A 19,877-nucleotide genomic window follows, 5' to 3' on the forward strand; every position below is an offset into this window, starting at 1 on the left:
GGGGCGTGATAATTGATTGCCGTGAATTATGTTCGAAACAGAATATTCAGAAGGAAAACTGTGCAAGTGTGTTTAAAGAAGAGATTTCTCCTTAAGGACGGCCGGTGAATGAGGACCATTGCTTACGTGCAGTTTCTATTTTATATATATATATATACATACATATATATATATATATATATATATATATATATATATATATATATATATATATATATATATATATATATATATATATTATACACTTCACTCGGCAAGGTAGATCCAAAAATATACTTTTCCCACTGACTGATGTATCTTCTGCTCAACTTATTTCCCCCAATGCGCCCATCTCACACCATCACTCTGTGGTCCCAACTCACTCAGGTGTTACCACTTATTGCTTTTTAGTTCAATGACATAAAAATGTGGCGGTTACAAAGTCATTCTGGATAACATAACCTGCCAAATTCTTTAAATATGAAAGAACACAGAGAGGGGGCTGGAGCTGGTGAAGTGTTTTTTGTGTTTTTTTCTTAAGTTGCAGTGAGATGCGAGATCGGCATCTAAAGGCAGGTGGTGTATTAAAAAAAACATATGAAATGCAGGAAGGGCATTTGGGACGGGCAAGCTGGCTGTGATAACGAGGGAACAGCGAGAGCCACGAGGGGTGTTAGTGGCGGGTCGAGTAGCCTGCAGACTGATTAAGGAGGGGCATTTTTAATGAAGTTGTGTCGACAGAGAGGGAAAGAAAGGAGCTGAAATCATTTTGTGTCGTACGGAGCGCTCCAGGAGTTCAAGTGAGCAATTGAGAAGTGTCAGTGTTTCCTCCTTTTGTGGTTCAAGTCTTTCTTCAGGTCGGAGGGTGGACTTGCGACGCGTTCACGTAGGCAAACAACCGGCGTTGTGGACACAATCGCTCAAACACATGCTTGATTTTCTTAAAAGCCTTCGCCCTCGCTTGTTGTGCCATGTAGAAAAACGTCCTTCGTTTTAAAAAAACAGAAAGAAACACATAATGAAGGTAATTTTCCAGCTATATCACGCTCCTTTTGAGGATTTATGTCATGCGGTTTACTTGAAAAGATGTCTTCTGTGAAAATAAATTAAATGAATGTTCTAACCCGGGTCACCCGGACCAGTTGTGACTGTTTGAAGAAAAAAGCATGCTGGGAAATAACCTTGTCGTGTCAATCGCTGAATATAACCTTCAAGTATTTGCGCTGGAGGCTTTGTGTTTGGATTGGCATTGAAAACGTATGTATGTGATCACATTCATTGGGGTGGAGAATAGTCTTGTTGACACTGCTCCAGATGAATATGGAGATGATGAAATTATCTCTCTAGGGTTCTAGATTGCGGATTTGAATTGCAAAAGGTAATTTTCATAACTATTGCATTTGAAAAACTAATGAGTTTGTAAAATCAGAGATTGGAAGTTGGGGCTGTGCGAGGCATTAAACCCCTCTGTGGTGGCGTGTCATAAAATCCCGGTGTGATTTAGGATTATGGATCCTACCAGGCGCTCCATCTACTAATGTTTATCCGCAGAGTAGTTAGCTCTGCCCCTTCCCCGCTTTTCCAGCAGTGTTCCTGCTGCAATCTTCCACGAAAAACAAGATTTAACAGCTACCCACTGTTTAATATCTTTTAATATTTGTTAATCAAATGTTGAGCAAATAAAAGCTGGTGGTTTATGAGCACCACGGTGTCCATCAGTCCAACTGTAATCAAATAGTTTAATGATTTCCTTTGCCTCCTCAGAGGCGTTATGCTGTGGAGTTGGTGATGATGAAATTCATCATCTCTTCCTGGCGGAACCGAATGTGCTACTGTATATATATATATATATATATATATATATATATATATATATATATATATATATATATATATATATATATATAGGTGCAAACTTGGTTGTAGATGAAAAGCACAACACACGGCCATTTTTCTTAACTTTGATCAAATATTTGCTTGCCTTCATCCCACAACACATTTTCTTTTGTATTATTGCCTGGAGGTTACTTCTGATCAGATTTGTTTTGCATAAATGTGTAACAACATCGCCGCATCCTTGATTTCTCAGTGTGAGCGCCGTCTCTGTCTCCATTAATAACCATGTGTCTCTTTACGCACAATCACTAATATGTTAAATATGTAAAACAGCTCCTCTCCTATTTACCGACTGTCTCTGCAGAGCATGTCTTCATCTTATTATCATATGTGATAATAAAGGGCTAAGTGGCATCGGTTAATACAATCATTTGAAGTCAGTTGGCTTATATTTATTCATATACATTGAAGTCTGATTAGGACTTGATTACTCCGGAAGTCGGAGCTTTGAAAAGTCGTGTATCTCTTTTAAGGGGGATGGAGTAGGCAAGAAAAGTAAGTACAACGTCTTTGCTCTGGTGTATTACCCGGTTTATGTTTGCTATGCCCCGTAATTAAATCTTAGCTTAACCCCAACTCCCTGAATAGCAAATTTCTGTAAAAAAAAAAAAAAAAAAGTCCCGTTCACAGTGAGCCGATACACACTGTAGTTTTTTTGGTCCTACTGTGTAGAGGCTGGTCCTCTGTTCTGTAAGAGTTTACACAAACATAAGACGCTCTTTTCCTTGATTTTGGTAAGTTACACACCAGCCGACGGCACTCAAGGTCAAACAGGACCCACGAGCGTCACACTGCTAAACAAGAACAAACCTGTTTCTTTATTTCTCCATCATGGATGGACGGTGACAATTTGTCAGGGACATGCGAGTACATGATTCATTATTTTTTAACATGGATATGTGTTTTGTTTCCCCCCACTGTGATATGATGAGCGCTCAAGAAATCTGAATTTGTTCAACATATTTCCTGTACCTTAACTATTTTCATTTCATGTTATCTCTGCTGAGTCAACACACATGTCGGCATGATTTACTCTTAAATCCTCTTTTGTATCTTTTGTTTAGGAAAGTAAATAAAATGCAATAAATTCCAGCCTAAATGTAATTAATGTATTAACCTATGGACTTCCAGTGCTCATGTCTTTCAGCAAAATTCCTTCCATATTTAAAACTTACTGCACATTTGAAACATGTATCCTGTATTAGTGGTCTCTAAGATGTCATAAATTAATTTCTGGTTTTGAAACCAGTCAGAAATAAGCATTTAAAGCCAAAAGTATATTTTTAACCAACTCAGTTGGCTAACTACAGTTAGCTTATAAGTTGCTAGCGACAGCTGATAGCATTTGTCAGCAGCAGTCATTTTAGCTGGCAAAAGCAACATTTACCACTCATGAATAAGAAGCACCCTGTTTTTAAAAAATCTTTTTTTAATCGGCATATCTCCCACGTTATCATTGTAAAGTGCATTTGTGCCGTGCAAGAACAAAAAGCTTCTTAGGAAATGGTTGAGCCGTTGTTATCAACAGCTGCAAACCCGAGCTAACCTCGTGATGTTCTTCGTCTTTCCTGAGCCTTATCACACAAACATGGCCATTATTGTGTATATTCCAATGGTACAGGCAATTGTTACTGTATTTCTTTAACTTTAGAAGCAGGAGCAAGGGTTTCTTTCAGTAGGCGGACAATAGGAGAGCTTATGCTAGATCTCTCCAGAATGTACAGGTCTTAGTGCTGGAATTATAAAAAAAACCTACGCACAATGTACACTGCTGCAGGCAGGCACTGTGAGATTGTCTCTACGGAGGAGAATGACAATCGAGATCTGGACAATCCAGCAAACATTTCACTGATAATTATGTAGACATTCTTTTCCATTTCATTTGCAGGGACATTTCTTCTTATATAAAGGCGACCAATGTTAAAGACAACAATCAATCTCGCTTGTACTTGTACTTTCAACTTTTAATGCAAATCAAACCATAATGCTGAATTGCTCTGCAAAAGCCCTGTTATTCTAAAAACCTCATTTATTATTATTATTATTGTTAGAAGGTTGGATAAAAACGCCAATGCTCCCTTTTCAATGGTTCATATTTTATAAAGGCAAAGGAAGTCTTATTTCATTTTTTACTGCAATCCCACACAATGGGACCAAAGAATAAAACAGCATAACAGCAAGACAAATGGAGCAGTAAAAGTAGCAAAATAATCTTACACACTCTCCAAAAATACAAGAACTAACGGCAATCCTGTTTTTTAGAGTGAATACCTAAAAAAAATACACATCATTTAACAAAAAGAGTTCAAATATGCACAAAAAAAAAAGGAACTAAAGCCACGCATTATCATTAAAAGCTGGTATGGGTTAAGTTCATTCGTGGTGCCTCTGGTTATTTAAGTCTTATAGAGTTTTGTCTGGAGGAGACATTGAGTTTAAAGTAAAGTGCATGGAGCTACTTTTTAATTAGCAACGAGGTGTAAAGTTTGAGCTGATCTGACGGTAAAGTAAGTCTCTGAATATGCTCATTGTATTTGAGACGAAGTGGAAAATTCACTTGCTTCACATTTTAATGTAAATTTGAAAAAAAAAAAATGGAAAAAAGCTAAGGGTCCACCTGGGACAGACATAATATTCTAAAAATACCATTCACACGAGTTTCGTATGAGTAAAATTGGCTTACTGTGTTCTGAACAGCAATAGCCTTAAACAGGATTTTTCCAACAATAACAGCACACTTGGGAGTACAAACCATAATGCTGCAGCAAGTATCTCATTAGATACCTTTAACTTCTGCATAATAATTCAGTGAAGCAAAGTGAGTTACTTTTATTAATTACTTTTAAACCAGTAAAACAGTGCCGGTGGTAATATGTCACCAGTGCACCAGCGAGCATAGATCCAGTTACAGCTGATGGTAAATAGTCCAAGCTCGTGATTAGTGCTCGATTCATTTCTTGTCCTCTGGTGTGAAGTCATTTACACTGATTAGGAAAATGGCTAGCAGTAGATAGGCACCGCAACCCTATTGGCAGCTAGCTGGATGGTCATTACTGATGTAAAGGCACCCGCGGGAGAAAGAAAGGAGTGGATGGGTGTGAGCATTTCAGCATGTAAGCTGTGTGTGCATGTGTGTGTGTGTGTGTGTGTGTGTGTGTGTGTATATGCGGGGAGTAAAAAGGTTGTGACGTTGCAACGGGGTCACACCTCTAAGATGTTGAGGTCAATGGCAAAGATCAGCCGGGGTCACACTCGTAATGGGAGCCATTTTTCATACGGCGCATTTCTCATCCCGGCCTCCGAGGTAGCGCCAACAGTGAGGCAGTGAACTGCAGAAAATGGCATTTCAATGTGTGTAACCTCTCGCCTTGCGACGTCCCCTCTTGACAGGCAATGGCAGGTCCTTCTCATCCCTCTCAGGCTGGCTCGTATATCACTCACAGCGCCTGCCCACCTCTCGCCATCCCCGCGAGACGGAGGCCTGAGAGAGCGAGGGGAAAAGTGAGGGTTGTTGTGGGTGGACCGCTCTTCAATCTCGCAGCTTCTCAACAATCAGCCATCAGGACATCTATCACCAGGCCTGAAAGTAATTTTGAACCGACTGACATACATGCGCGCGTACCCCTCGGCCTCTGATATAGATGAATTGTAGATGACAGCCGGTGAGCTGCCTTGAACATTTAAAAAGGCATATTGACTCCCTTTATGGCGAATCAGTCCAGCACATAGACCAAGCCGCACCGAGATTAAAAAGAAAAAAAGAGGAGAGGGGACTGCAGTGTTATCCTCTGAAAGGCAGTCCAGCCACTTGGTGGCACTAGCAGCCAAAATCAATGAGAGAAAACAGAAGGAAGCGTGTCTGTGTCTAACAGATAGAGCTGCATGAATATTCTGTTTCCATAACGTAGCAGTAAACAACAACGAATAGCCTCAACAGCCGGCATAGGACTACATCAAGATCCATCATGTGCTGTAAACATCTTATTAAAAGATGTGTGTCTCAATTTTGGGGCTGCTGTGAGAGTAGCAGGGTCTGCCTGGTGCACTGTGGGTGACTTCATGTGAGGTGGTGTATAGTGGGAGCCTGTGCACAAACAGCATAAACATGCAGTGAAAAAAAAGAAAGCACCTTTGCGTGCCAGCGCTGTACTTTGGCTCTTAGGCTCCCGTTACCGGAGAGGTGGCAATTAGAAGTGGAGCACTTGCGAGGGAGACGGCGGCGGGGAGCCAGTTTGTGATTCAGGTCGCGCTTGAGCCTAGATGTCATCGGGCAGAGTGCAGCAGGTTAATTGAAGGCATCTTGTCATCACGGCCCGCTTCGCTGAGAGAGTTCTGGGCGAGGGTGTCGGGTGGTTGACCTGCCCTAGACTCTGATTGGCTGCCTCTTTAACGCTCACATACACACAGGCAGCCATTTAGCATCTCTTCGCACCTCCCCGCTGGTTCGATAATAATCCGGGCACGTTCATTCATTCTAATCATGAAGGTGAAGTACCACAATCTGAATACAGACCGCTGCCGCCATTATTATTGTTTTCACCCATAAATATGATTTCTCGGCCCATCCAGACTAGAGCTGAAACAGTTAGTTGATTTATCAATTAGTCGATTCAACATTTCAAGCACCCTGTGGCTCGAAAATGCATTTTGCTGGTCGTTTCTTCACCGGGATGTTTGACCTTCTCGTGCAGAATGATGTGTTTGACACCAGAAGGCTGTTCTCTCATTCATCTGCTGGAGGAGGAAAGTTTATCTGGGCTCACCGTAAATCTCATTTTAAATGATTTATTAAGCAGTATCGTAGGACATTGTCAGACTCCAGGCTTCCAAATGTGAGGGCAAAAAATAATCTTTTTAATATAATTGTGAATTAAATATCTTTAGGTTTTTAACTGGAGATACTTAAAAAAATGAATAATACAATTTAAGATGAAAGATGTTTAAGGTTGCTTTCACTTTTAAGATGGATAAAGTCTAAACAATTATATCAATAAATAAATCAATGCTGAAAATAATCACTAGCTTTATCCCTAATCCACATGAATCTATGTCACTTGTCTTGATTCTTAATGCATAATGTCTTTTATTTTGCAGGTTAACATTTGTTATAGTGATGACACATGTTTCATTATTTTACTAAATATGAAAGTCTTCAAGTGAGTGCAGAACAAATGTACCAGTCCTTTAAACTGGAAACAAATTATTAGCATGGCTAATGTCTTCCTACCTTGTCAGTATGCTTTGTAGTGCAGCTCATTATGTTCTGGCGATAATTCTAAAGCTCTTCCTCTTCATGAATATTAATTTTCTCATCTTTCTTTGCCAAAGCCAGAGGCGTGTAAGCACAGGTGTTTAGTGAATAACACAGAGGACAACCGGCTAACTGCGGCAGACACAGGAAGTTGCTTTAATGACTGCTGTCCCTAGTGCACCCTGGGTAATAATCAGCACTCGTTTGTCATAATAGCAGGTAAATACTCAAGTAGTGCTCGCAGTAGGACGCTGGCAGCGGCAGCGGCTCACAATCATTTTTCACATATTTTGTATTAAGTGAACAGGCATGCCGGCCGTTCTCTGTGGCCTGTTAGTGTTTACAGACACGGCAGCAGAAATGAAAAGGGCAAGTCATGGCAGCGTAGCTAAAGCCAGACTCAAACTCGGGTCGAAGTGCACGTGCGGTTGTGTGAGTGCAGTCAACCAGCAGGGGTCTGCATTAATTATTCATGAGGTGGTTTATAGTATAGTGTAACCTTATTTTTGCTGATTGTTTTTCAAGGAAAAACATCAAAATATGAATCAATGATGCTATATTTAGTGCAGGAATTTTCTTATTCATCACAAAAGAGCAAAATTGTGTCGCCCGGGCTCTTGCTGGCTGGTTATAAAATGTACAAAGCCTGAGCCCCGAGGCAAAGTTTCTCTGTTGTGCTTGCCATCTCAGTGAAGAAACTCAGAGATAAGACAAATGGTCCAAATGACCTTTGAAAAGATCACCATCTCTCAGTTCGCCTGAGAGAGGAAAAGCAAGAGGGAGAGCGAGAAGAAAGCGAGGGGGGCTATTTCTATACAGCGAGGGATAAAAGTGGATTCCCAAACTGTGTGAATGTGTGCCCTATTCGTCTTCCCCCTCTGCTTTCTGCTCCATTTACACAAGCTAAGTTTATTTGTCTCTGTCGAGGACTAAAGCCAAGCTCCAGAAGGAGGAAGGAGGGGTTAAAGTCTGTCGTTCCCCATTAATAGACATCTCTTATGATTTTATAGTTTGTTTTTCTTCTCATGACTCTGTTTTTAATGAAGAACTTAAGTCGCCCGCTCACCGCGGAGGGTCTCGAATCTCCGCGCAGCTAGCGAGCTGCTAGCTTTCTCCGCCGGCCATGTGGGCCTTTCCACTGTGCTCGTTGCGATCCTCAGAGTCGCAGCTGCATACGGCCACTCCCACGAGCTCCAGCTCACGATGTGTTTGTATGTACGGGCTTCATCTCAACTCATTTCCCGCTTCACACGTACGTAGCGGGCGCCCCAACATGCCTTTAGCAGGGGCTCACAGGAGCGAGGTCTCTCCTTTCATGCTACACACAGTGGTGGGGGTTATTGTGGCAGCGCACAAAGTCACAGTTTGTGGCTGAAAAAAAGTATTTAGCCTCCTCCTTTGTTGTTTTCTGTGTTGTTATTTACAGTTAATATTCAATCAAAGATAGGTCACACAATGACAGTGCTCTTTACACTTACAAGGCCTTCATTATCAAGCATTAGGAATCAGTGCTACGCTAACACGATTTCACTGCCAAAACCAAAGTAACATCCTTGGATAAGTGTTTGAGTGAAAGGGATATTTTGTTTGCGAGACGAGACCCTCATGGCATCGGTGTATTCTACTGCTGCACTCGCCGCTGGGTAACTGCATTAGCTAAATGCTTATTTGTGTTAAATGCGGTGCCACAACAGGGTGTTTCCTGGATCACAAAATTAAAATGTAGAACGACTTGTGCCTTCACATGATGTAACCTATTAAATTTGTTGGTGTGTGTGAGGGGAATACTCAGAGATGCAGTTCTGACAGCAGCATCATTTGTGTCCCAATTAGCAATGCAGGGTTTTGAATGGGTCTTTAACCTTAGCAGAGCTTAAACATGTAATTAACGAGGGATGGTGGGGGGTTGTCTCATGCTCCGCTCTCACTACAAAACATTCCCTCCAAAACATTGACTTGACTTTTAGAGACAAAGACATAATTAGTGACCTTTAAACAAATTTGATTTATTTATGCTGAATGCATAAACCTGTATATTGTGTAATTAAAACACATTCGGTCTATTAGTATTACATGAATGTCATTTTTAATTCATTCATGTTTGACAAACAAATACACATCCCATTAAGTTTATTAGTTTATCTTCAATCTGTATTCTAAATTGATGGACATTTTACATGCAATTAAAATAACTAAATCATAAATATTAGGCTTGAATATTTCTGCGTGTACCTTTGATACTGATACTGTGTTGTTCTTAAAACCTCTTAAATAAGCATTTTATTGATATTAACCCCAATTGTATTTTTCCTTTTTTTTATGTTGTTGTCCCCATTTTATTGGTTGATTGGACTTTTTATTTAGATGTTTTTGAACTGAGTATTACTATTCATTTTTTATTTTACTTTTAATTCCCTAAATTTGTTTAAATATACAATTCTGATTTAGTCTTGTAATATTTTTTTTGCCTCTATTTGACCATCGCTGAAACACTTTTCATGAAAAGTAACCACCATGTGTACTTTATCAACAGTTTGCAAGATCATTGCTGTCAATATGTATTTTTATACCATGTGTCTTTCACTGTGAGGGAGTAAAAAAAAAAGGTTAAAAGACAATTTAAGGACATTCCTTATTTTTTATTTGACGTCACGTGAAATTTTGGAAGCATAGCCCACGGCTCTCGACGAAGACGAGGAAAAACTCCCCATGTTGGACATTAGGAAGAAACCTCGGGGGAGGCAATTCGAAGAGAGATCCCCTCTCCACGGATGGCTGGCCGTGCTACACAAGCAGAAGAAGTTCATCACGTTCTCCTTCCTGTCAAAGAGAGAGCAGCGTTAGTATTTTGATGACTTACAGTGTCTGGGATTGGATACTAATAAAAATATAATAAAAATAATAATAGCAATTACTCACAGGAAGCGCTTGTGTAGCATCAACCCATGCTGCAGAATGGCTGTGCAGGATGATGGCATCAAGACAAAGAGTTCATCACGTTCTCCTTGCTGTAAAAGAGAGAGAGCAGTGTTAGTATTTTGATAACTTGCAGTATATGGGTTTGGATAATAATTATAATATAATATAATAATTGCAGTTACCTGTAGGATGGTGGCGTCCTTAATAAAGATGACGACAAAGAGTTCATCATGTTCTCCTTGCTGTAAAAGAGAGAGCAGCGTTAGTATTTTGATGACTTACAGTGTATGATTTTGGATAATAATATAATAATTATAATATAATAATTGCAATTACTCACAGGAACGGTTTGTGTGGCATCACCACATGCTGCAGAATGGCTGTGCAGAATGGTGGTGTCCTCAATAAAGATGATGACAAGGAGTTCATCATGTTCTCCTTGCTGTAAAAGAAAGCAGCGTTAGTATTTTGATGACTTACAGTGTATGGTTTTGGATACTAATAAAAATATAATAAAAATAATAATAGCAATTACTCACAGGAAGTGCTTGTGTAGCATCAACCCATGCTGCCGAATGGCTGTGCAGGATGATGGCATCAAGACAAAGAGTTCATCACGTTCTCCTTGCTGTAAAAGAGAGACAGCAGTGTTAGTATTTTGATAACTTGCAGTGTATGGGTTTGGATAATAATTATAATATAATATAATAATTGCAGTTACCTGTAGGATGGTGGCGTCCTTAATAAAGATGACGACAAAAAGTTCATCATGTTCTCTTTGCTGTAAAAGAGAGCAGCGTTAGTATTTTGATGACTTACAGTGTATGGTTTTGGATAATAATATAATAATTATAATATAATAATTGCAATTACTCGCAGGAACTGTTTGTGTGGCATCACCACATGCTGCAGAATGGCTGTGCAGGATGGTGGCGTCCTCAATAAAGATGACGACAAGGAGTTCATCATGTTCTCCTTGCTGTAAAAGAGAGAGCAGCGTTAGTATTTTGATAACTTGCAGTGTATGGGTTTGGATAATAATAATAATAATAATATAATATAACAATTGCAATTACCTGCAGGATGGTGGCGTCCTTAATGAAGATGACAAGGAGTTCATCACGTTCTCCTTGCTGTAAATAAAAGAGGCATCTCTAAAACAGAATGAATCGGTTAGTAACATTACTTGTGCCTGTGTGTGTGTGTGTGTGTGTGTGTGTGTGTGTGTGCATGTGTGTGTGCGTGTGTGTGTGTGCGTGTGTGTGTGCGTGCGTGTGTGCATGTGTGTGTGCGTGTGTGTGTGCGTGTGTGCATGTGTGTGTGTGTGTGTGTGCATGTGTGTGTGTGTGTGTGTGCATGTGTGTGTGTGTGTGTGTGCATGTGTGTGTGTCTGTGCATGTGTGTGTGTGTGTCTGTGCATGTGTGTGTGTGTGTGTGTGTGTCTATATCAGCCATGGGTGAGCCCTGATTTGCTTCAGTGCCGGACGATGTTTCGGGTCTTCTGTCAGACATGTGCTCATGAAGTCTTGGCAATCTGGAGAGAGCAGAGGAGAAGAAAGGTCAGGGTGGCGCTCGAGTGGTAAATCAGGAAAAATTTACATATTAACACATTACACATTACATTTAAAGCCATTTGTATCATATTTGATACATGAGTTTCAGAGACCTCTACCGTCATTAACGTGAGCAGTACTTTCATCAAATACCTGTTGTATACACTTGTATACATGTACTCTGCCAACTGGTAGAGTGTCCATGCACTGCAGGCAGTACAAGGCATTTAATTGTCATTATCAAGATGACACCCTTCACAAATTCACTTGTCCGTTTTTTATGATACAGTATGTATATCAAGTAATAATTATGCCATCGGCTTTGTATTGTATTATGTAATCTGGGTTATGCCATATCATAATGCCAAACATACTGTTTTGATCATTAAACTAATTAGATGTAGAAATGTCATTGCAAGACAGTAAGGTGACTGTCGTTTAGTGGTTAGCATGCCTGACAAGAAATTGAGCAGGTTCTGGGTATGCACATGCCCAATACGAGCCTATTGGGAGATGGAAACAAGGCACCCCACCGTTTGAGATGGCATGAGATCAATTCATAAAATTGCTGACAATGATTCACTTTTCAGGACAATCTCAATGTGTCTGATGATGCAAAGAAAGACAAACTGTGGACTTTTTGAACTGTTGCTATGAGTCCTCCTTTCAATCACCACCACCTGAGACAATTAACATGAGTTATTGTTTCTAAAATAAGTATTTTTAGAAACATGTTCCATGTTTAGACATGAGCTAAATGTTCTACAATCAATTAACATAATGAGTTATTGTTTATAAAATAAATAATGTTGTGATCAATAAATGTACTGATATGCCTGATGTATCAAATTTGATACAACAAAAAAATCATATATTTAAATGACTTTTTTTGTTTTTGTTTTTTGATTTTTACGAAAGATCATAGAAACCCTCTGATCATTATTTGATGTGTCAGGCTTTACAGGGTTAAAATTAACAGATTTGTGAGTGTTTTTTTCCGTCTTACCTTCAGACAGCGACCTTCTGATCCCAAGCTGTTTTTTCAAAAACCGGTTGGTCTGAAAATGTTCGCCACTGTGGAGCGTTTCAAAGAGGACCACCCCCACTTGCCACACTGTGGTGGGTCCGGCACTGTACTTACCGTGGCTGCTCCACTCCGGCGGCGCGTGACATTCGGTACCTAGAATACAGACATAATGATAACAAGGATGAGGAGTTTTGTTTCAAGGTAAAAGTTACAAATGTGTGAAGAGCAGGAGTAAAGGCAGACTTACCATAAAAATCTCGGTACGATGACTCTTCTCTGGCAAAGCAGCTCATGCCAAAATCAATAATCCGAAGGTGCGGGATTCCTTTGGTGGTCTGGAGGAGCAGGTTTTCCACCTTCAGATCGCGGTGGAAAATGTTTTTATTCTGCAGATCTACTGCTGCATCCACCAGCTGTCTAAGTATAATCTGACGGAAAAAAAGAGAAAGAAAGGGGGTGTTTGACATGTTTTTGACTACAACGGCAGTTTCTATAATCATAAACACCAATAACATGGTCAAAACCTAGGAAAATAAAACCCTCTATTGCAAAAAAAAAAAAAAAAATCAAAGTTAAATGCATAGAAGGATCCTCCAGCTACTTACCTTGGCCTCATCCTCTTGTATGGAGCCTCCTTTGCCTTGGGTATACTGCCGGAGGTCCTTTGCAGGGACCGGCCTCTCATGTACAAGGATCAGCTCCTTGTCCAGATCGTACCAGTCCAGTAGGGCTACTGGCGCTGACGCCCCTACCGTCCCCTGGTTTCGGACCTGCAGCCTCAACATGGCGGCCACCTCTGTGGAGACCAGCTTCCCAGTAACATCCTGAAACATCAACACAGATTTAAAGGATGAGAGACAAAAACAATTTAACCATAAAACATTCAGGAAGAGAGAACAGATTTTGATACTCACCCGGTGCTTGCAGTAGACCTTGTCTTTTTCGATGTGTTTGATGGCAACAGGCACATTATCTGCTTTGCGTAAGCCAGCGAACACGCTTCCACATCCTCCTTCACCCAGCTTATACCATTGCTGGTACTTGGCCTCGAAGTCAGCTAAACGGAGAAACACATATTTTCTATTAACACCAATGGAAAGTTAAAGCCTTGCACAGCATTAAAACATTTAACAGCAAGAGATCAAAGATCACAGATCTTTAAAAACTATCTACATCAATTAGTACCATTAGAGGGAAGCAAGAACTAGTTTTCTTTGTGATTTAAGGTAACTGAAGTGTATTTAGATCAATACACCAACATCCTGGTGGATTTTGATGGAAGCTAAACACGCCCAACAACAGTTTCACATGATCAACTTACCTTTTACAGTGCCTCTAGGCGGACATCTGACACTTCTGACCTTTGATGGTGGCGGTGGCACGTCTGTCCTTTGTATGAGATGGCTCCTCAGAACCAAGCCTTCCTGTTGCACAGTGGCCTTCCTCTTGCAGGCTGCTACTCTCCGTGAAGGTTTATGTTTTGCAGTCGGTGGTGGTGTTGTTGAGGGTGGTGGTGTTGTTGAGGGTGGTGGTGTTGTTGAGGGTGGTGGTGTTGTTGAGGGGGGTCGTGGTGTTGAGCGCGGTCGTGATGAGGGGGGTCGTGGTGTTGAGCGCGGTCGTGATGAGGGGGGTCGTGGTGTTGAGCGCGGTTGTGATGGGGGGGGTCGTGGTGTTGAGCGCGGTCGTGATGGGGGGGGTCGTGGTGTTGAGCGCGGTCGTGGTGGGGGGGGTCGTGGTGTTGAGCGCGGTCGTGGTGGGGGGGGTCGTGGTGTTGAGCGTGGTCGTGGGGATGGTGGTGGTGAGGGTGGTGGTGGTGGCGGCGGCATGTCCCGACTTGCAGAGAGCCTTCTTCTCTTTTCCTTGGTGGTCTTCCCCTTGCGGGGTTTTTTAGCCGGTGGTGGTGGCGCCATCAGGACTACTCGACTTCTCAGTACGTAACTGGAAGGCCTTTGTTGCTCTACACATTAGAAAAACAGTAAAATAGAAATGAGTTGTGAAATATATAGTTACTAACTGTATGCTAATCTACTACTAACTCTGGGTTTTCAACTCACCAAGTTCTCTGCTGCTGGCTGCAGCAGCTCTCGTCGTGGCTGGCATTGTAGTCTTTTTCCTATGCTACGCTGAGAAATGAAAAAATTTAAATGCCAAGAAATTTAAAAGTACAATTAAAATAAGAATGAAATGAATTAAAAAATGTTTGGAAAAAAAAACAACCCGATTGGTTCTCAGCGAGCGATGTCTTGGTCCAAGGCTTCAATCCACATAAAGGATCGAGGCTTCAATCAATATATAGTACCGAGGCTTTAATCTCTGTAGCTATGAGGCTTTAATCTCTGTAGCTATGAGGCTTTAATCTCTGTTGCTATGACGATTGAAACGGAACCCTCGTGTCTGAATGTTCCGCAATACCTCACTGTGACGTCTTAAAGTTCTGTTTAGTTTCATGAATGAATTGTCTGTATACTTTTATATATTTGTACATGTGGGGGTTATCCACATATCCACATTGTGTATAAAACACAAGCCCTGTGTGCAGCTGACTTTCCTACTACTTATTAAAATGTCTGTCAAGTTCTGCAGGTGTTCTTTCGTGCACAGCTTCCCAAACTTGAAAAGGGACCCGTTCAACCCCCAAGGACACAAAGGGACAACTCGATTTCTTTTATGATTTATTGATGGATTTGTTTTGCTCTCGTTGAATTGAAAAGCAGATTATAGTTTTGAATGGAATAGGTTGTAGATGGAATAGCTTGGGAATGGAGTAGGTTGATAACCTTAACATAAACAGAGAAACAGAACACATTAATATTTCAAACAAATCTGCTTCCTTAAAGTTATCCTTACAAAGTAAATTTCCACTTATCGGGCCTATTCAAAATAATAAACCTCAATCCTTTTAACTAACTTAAACATTTATGACGACTATGAATAAGAATAATTAAACTTAAACATTTCTTTGGCCATTAACATTTCCATTAATTTCCTTCAAATTAACTTAAGCATTTGCATTTGCATTACTATTACATTTTTTAATTTACTTTGGTTTAACTCAATCTATGTAAACACAATTAAACCATCTAAACATTACATCACAGTACAGTACACCAATCAGCATAAACCCCTCTTCCCCCACTCATGTTCCTACCAGTTGCGTCTCAGGGTTCACAGGAGCTGCGTCTTTATTCTGTGCCGATGCAGCAAGTGAAAAGGGTGACTGACCTGATTGTCAAACATTTTAAGCCCTACTCAGAGAAAGCACAGGTGGAGATTGTGTTCGCTGTTGCCCCTTCAGGCCTGGAGTGCAACGGTCAGTGGTCCTTGTGTTTGTTGCTCTGTCCTTTGACTTAACAATGTCCTTTGGTTATTTTTTATTAAATTAATATGAATATATAAGTCAAGCACTTTTAAGAAGACTCACAACATTATTTCTGTGTATTATGTGTGTGTGTGTGTATATATATATATATATATATATATATAAATAAATATATATATATATATATTTATATATATATATATTTATATATATATATATATATATATATATATACCCTATCTCTCTCTCTCTCTCTCTCTCTCTCTCTCTCTCTCTCTCTATATATATATATATATATATATATATATATATATATATACATATACACACACACACGTGTGCCTCAACTGTCATGAAAAGTAAAAACAAATTAAAGTAAAAAAAATAAATAGTGATGAAATTAGTTAAAAAGCTCCTTGGTACCAAGGCGCCGTGGGTGGATGAAATCCGCCCTGAGATGCTGAAAGCGCTGGACATTGCTGGGCTGTCTTGGCTGACAGGCCTTTTCAGTGTCGCATGGGGGTCGGGAACAGTGCCCATGGACTGGCAGACCGGGGTGGTGGTTCCCATCTTCAAGAAGCGGGACCGGAGAGTGTGCTGGAACTATCGTGGTATCACACAGCTTATGCCAGGGTGCTGGAAAGGAGACTCCGACCGCTTATCGAACCTCGGATTCAAGAGGAGCAGTGCGGATTCCGTCCCGGTCGTGGAACAGTGGACCAGCTCTTTACCATTGCGGGACTACTGGAGGGGTCTTGGGACTTTACCCAACCAGTCTACATGTGCTTTGTGGACTCGGAGAAGGCTTTTGATCGAGTCCCTCGGGAGGTTTTGTAGGGGATGCTGCGGGAGTATGGGGTGCCGGATCCGTTGGCACAGGCTATTCGGTCTCTGTACGCCTGCAGTAGGAGTTGTGTCCGTATCCTCGGTATTAGGTCAGACACGTTCCCGGTGGGTCTTGGCCTCCGCCAGGGCTGCCCTTTATCACCGGTCCTGTTTGTGACTTTCATGGATAGGATTTCTAGGTGCAGCCGGGGGGCGGAGGAAATCCGGTTCAGGGGCCTCGGGATTGCCTCTCTGCTGTTTGCAGATGATGCGGTCCTGTTTGCTTCCTCGGACCATGACCTCCAGCATTCACTGGGGCGTTTTGCAGCCGAGTGTGAAGCGGCAGGGATGAGAGTTAGCGCCTCCAAATCCGAGGCCATGGTTCTCTGCCAGAAACAGGTGGATTGCTCCCTTCAGGTGGGGACAACATGCCTGCCCCAAGCAAAGGAGTTCAAGTACCTCAAGGTCTTGTTCACGAGTGAGGGTAAGGTGGAGCGGGAGAGCAGGCGCTATACCGGTCCGTCTTGGTGAAGAGGGAGCTGAGTCGGAAGGCGAAGCTCTCCATCTTCTGGTCGGTCTGGTCACGAACTCTGGGTCGTGACCGAAAGAACGAGGTCGCGGATACAAGCGGCCGAAATGAGCTTCCTCCGTAGGGTGGCCGGGCTCAGCCTTAGAGATAGGGTAAGGAGCTCGGACATCAGGAGGGAGCTTGGAGTCGAGCCGCTACTTCTTCGTATCGAAAGGAGTCAGCTGAGGTGGTTCGGGCATCTAATCCGGATGCCTCCTGGACCTCCCATTAGAGGTTTTCCAGGCACGTCCAACTGGGAAGAGGCCCCGGGGAAGACCCAGGACACGCTGGAGGGATTATATCTCCCGGCTGGCCTGGGAACGTCTCAGGGTCCCCCAGAACGAGCTGGAAAATGTTGCGGGTGAGAGGGAAGCCTGTGTCGGTTTGCTGGGTGTGCTGCCACCGCGACCCGACCCTGGATAAGCGGCGGAAAATGGATGGATGGATGTCTGTACTGATATGTGCTATACAAAATCAGTTCTAATTTAGGACTAGGTTATACAATCCCTGGTTGATTTGCACTCCTGAGATGTAAAGTGGGTTGACGCAGACATGCAAGGTGTTTCCGGGTAAGAGTCGTGATGATGCTATCTGTGGGACAAAAGGGTTAAGAAGCCTCACTGGGGTCATCAGGTGGGCACCCTCCTTCTCCGGTGTTTCGATGATAGGCCCACAACACCTCCAGAGGGCTCATCGGCTACACCTGGCGTCCCAGATGTGCCCCCCTCTGCTTCAACCCTTCTGCGCCACAGGTGCTATTTGGGGCCCAGGTGGCGTCTCTCCTCTTCACCCACAGCCACCGACTTGCCCATTCAGTAGCGCTTGAGAGGGCCTTGATGGCTTGGCGTTGGGCTTGGCCTCGAATTCCCAAATCCTTAAATAGCCTGGTAGTTGTTTTACCCACGAAACCTCTGCAGCCGACTTCCACTGGGCAAACTTTGGCTTTCTAGCCACGTTGCTCAGCATCAGCTGCCAACTCAGCATACTTAAGGCTCTTTCGTTCGTAGGCCTCCTCTACAGCGTCCTCCCAGGGCACAGTCAGCTCTACGATGTACACCTTCTTGGTTGAGGAGGACCAGAGCACAAGGTCTGGTCTGAGGTTTGTAGTGGTGATCTCTGGTGGAAAGTAGAGCCTTGGACTCAGATCCATCACGAGCCTCCAGTCTCGCGCTCCTCCGAGCTGGCCGGCGTCTGATGTTGTACTGGCCTTGGTCTTGGATGGCTTTGCCCCTTCACAGACAAAGCCCCTCGCAGATGTAGGACGGGATGATGGGGGTAGGGCATTAATGGTCGTTCGTCTGGTCTCCAGCGTAGCTGCAAGGCACTTCAGCACCTGGTTGTGCCGCCAGGTGTAACGGCTTTGAGTCAGGCTTGTCTTACAGCCAACCAGAATGTGTTTAAGGTTTGCTGGAGACGGGCAGAGAGGGCACTTTGGGTCTTCTCCGTACCATTGGTGAAGGTTGCTGGGAGATGGCAAGACATCATACGTTGCTCGTAAGATGAAGCTGGTGTGAAATGCTTCCATACTCCACAGCTCCTTCCAAGAGACCTTCCTTTTCTCAACTCCCTCCCACCTCATCCACTGTCCCTGTTTCGATTGGGAGACAGCCTTTGCACACCTTGTTGCCTGCTCTTGCCGGCGCACCTCCTCAACGATTGCACTGATTTGAAAACGGTAAACTAGTAGAAAAAAAATAATTAATGTAAAGAAAAGCTCAGCAGTAAGCAGCAGCTGCTGTTCAAGTCAGCCACACTGCTGCTGGCTCTGGAAGTATCGAGACACCATCACTAATGTTGGGTATATTCTCCTGATATAATGTAGATGTGAGCCTTATCCGGTGAATGCACGGTCTCGCTGGAATGTTAATATCCAACCAAAATAGTTTTATCACCAATGTTAGGTGAAAATCACCCGAACATGTGCCTACTGAAAAAAAACAGCGAGACATGCTACCTTTGATAATCCCCAACACACTGACACTGTTAAATCCTGATCTTTTTTAGGGACGGACGATGATTGGGGTCTTCTCTCAAACACATTCTCATAAAGATTTTTTTTCTTACTTTTAGACAACGTCCCTCTGATTTCCTGAATGTTTTGCAGATACAGGGGTAATATTGAATATTTACAGTTGATTCTGCAGGGAATAAAAAGGAAAAAATTTTTAAAAATGAAAATAAGGATAAGGAAAATGCATGGATTGCAAGAACGTGTGAAAGTGACACATGTAAAAGAGCTTTACAATTCTAGATGGAAACACGACTCTGCTGCTCTGAAGCTCCAGCAGACTGCTGCTCAGCCGAAAGTACAACTGAAAGCTCTCATCATCCAGACACAATTCTCAGAGAGGTATTCGCCGTACTCTCTTTAAAAAATACAAAATAAAAACGCCCGGCGAGTTTTTGGGAAAAATGCCTAGTTTTTGTCAAGGAGTTTTTTAAGCAGCTGCGCTTCAAAACGTCACGTCCTGTGTGGTCGGCACCTCAGTCCCCTCACCTCAGAATCTACCTCGACATGAACGGAAGCATTAGCTAATGAC

General features: G+C 42.3%; 1 protein-coding gene across 3 annotated transcripts in view; it reads right to left on the minus strand.

The window, feature by feature from the left end:
- The window catches only part of LOC137791268 (serine/threonine-protein kinase pim-1-like), a 34,292-nt gene extending 18,251 nt beyond the window's left edge, over positions 1 to 16,041 (minus strand). Inside the window, exons 1-8 of one of the 3 annotated variants that reach the window (XM_068586030.1) lie at positions 14,680 to 16,041; positions 13,947 to 14,582; positions 13,540 to 13,682; positions 13,231 to 13,449; positions 12,873 to 13,053; positions 12,605 to 12,778; positions 11,473 to 11,579; positions 11,409 to 11,424 (exon numbers count right to left, since the gene is read on the minus strand). In XM_068586030.1, the coding sequence (XP_068442131.1) occupies positions 11,488 to 11,579; positions 12,605 to 12,778; positions 12,873 to 13,053; positions 13,231 to 13,449; positions 13,540 to 13,682; positions 13,947 to 14,582; positions 14,680 to 14,725 (1,491 nt within the window). In that variant the 5' untranslated portion in view covers positions 14,726 to 16,041 and the 3' untranslated portion in view covers positions 11,409 to 11,424; positions 11,473 to 11,487. The other 2 variants (XM_068586029.1, XM_068586028.1) reach the window with 2 other exon arrangements.
- Between the last annotated feature and the right edge of the window lie 3,836 nt (positions 16,042 to 19,877).

This window comes from Clinocottus analis, unplaced genomic scaffold (genome assembly GCF_023055335.1).
Source record: "Clinocottus analis isolate CAN_PGR_092001 unplaced genomic scaffold, fCliAna1.0.p SCAF_20, whole genome shotgun sequence".
NCBI lineage: Eukaryota > Metazoa > Chordata > Actinopteri > Perciformes > Cottidae > Clinocottus > Clinocottus analis.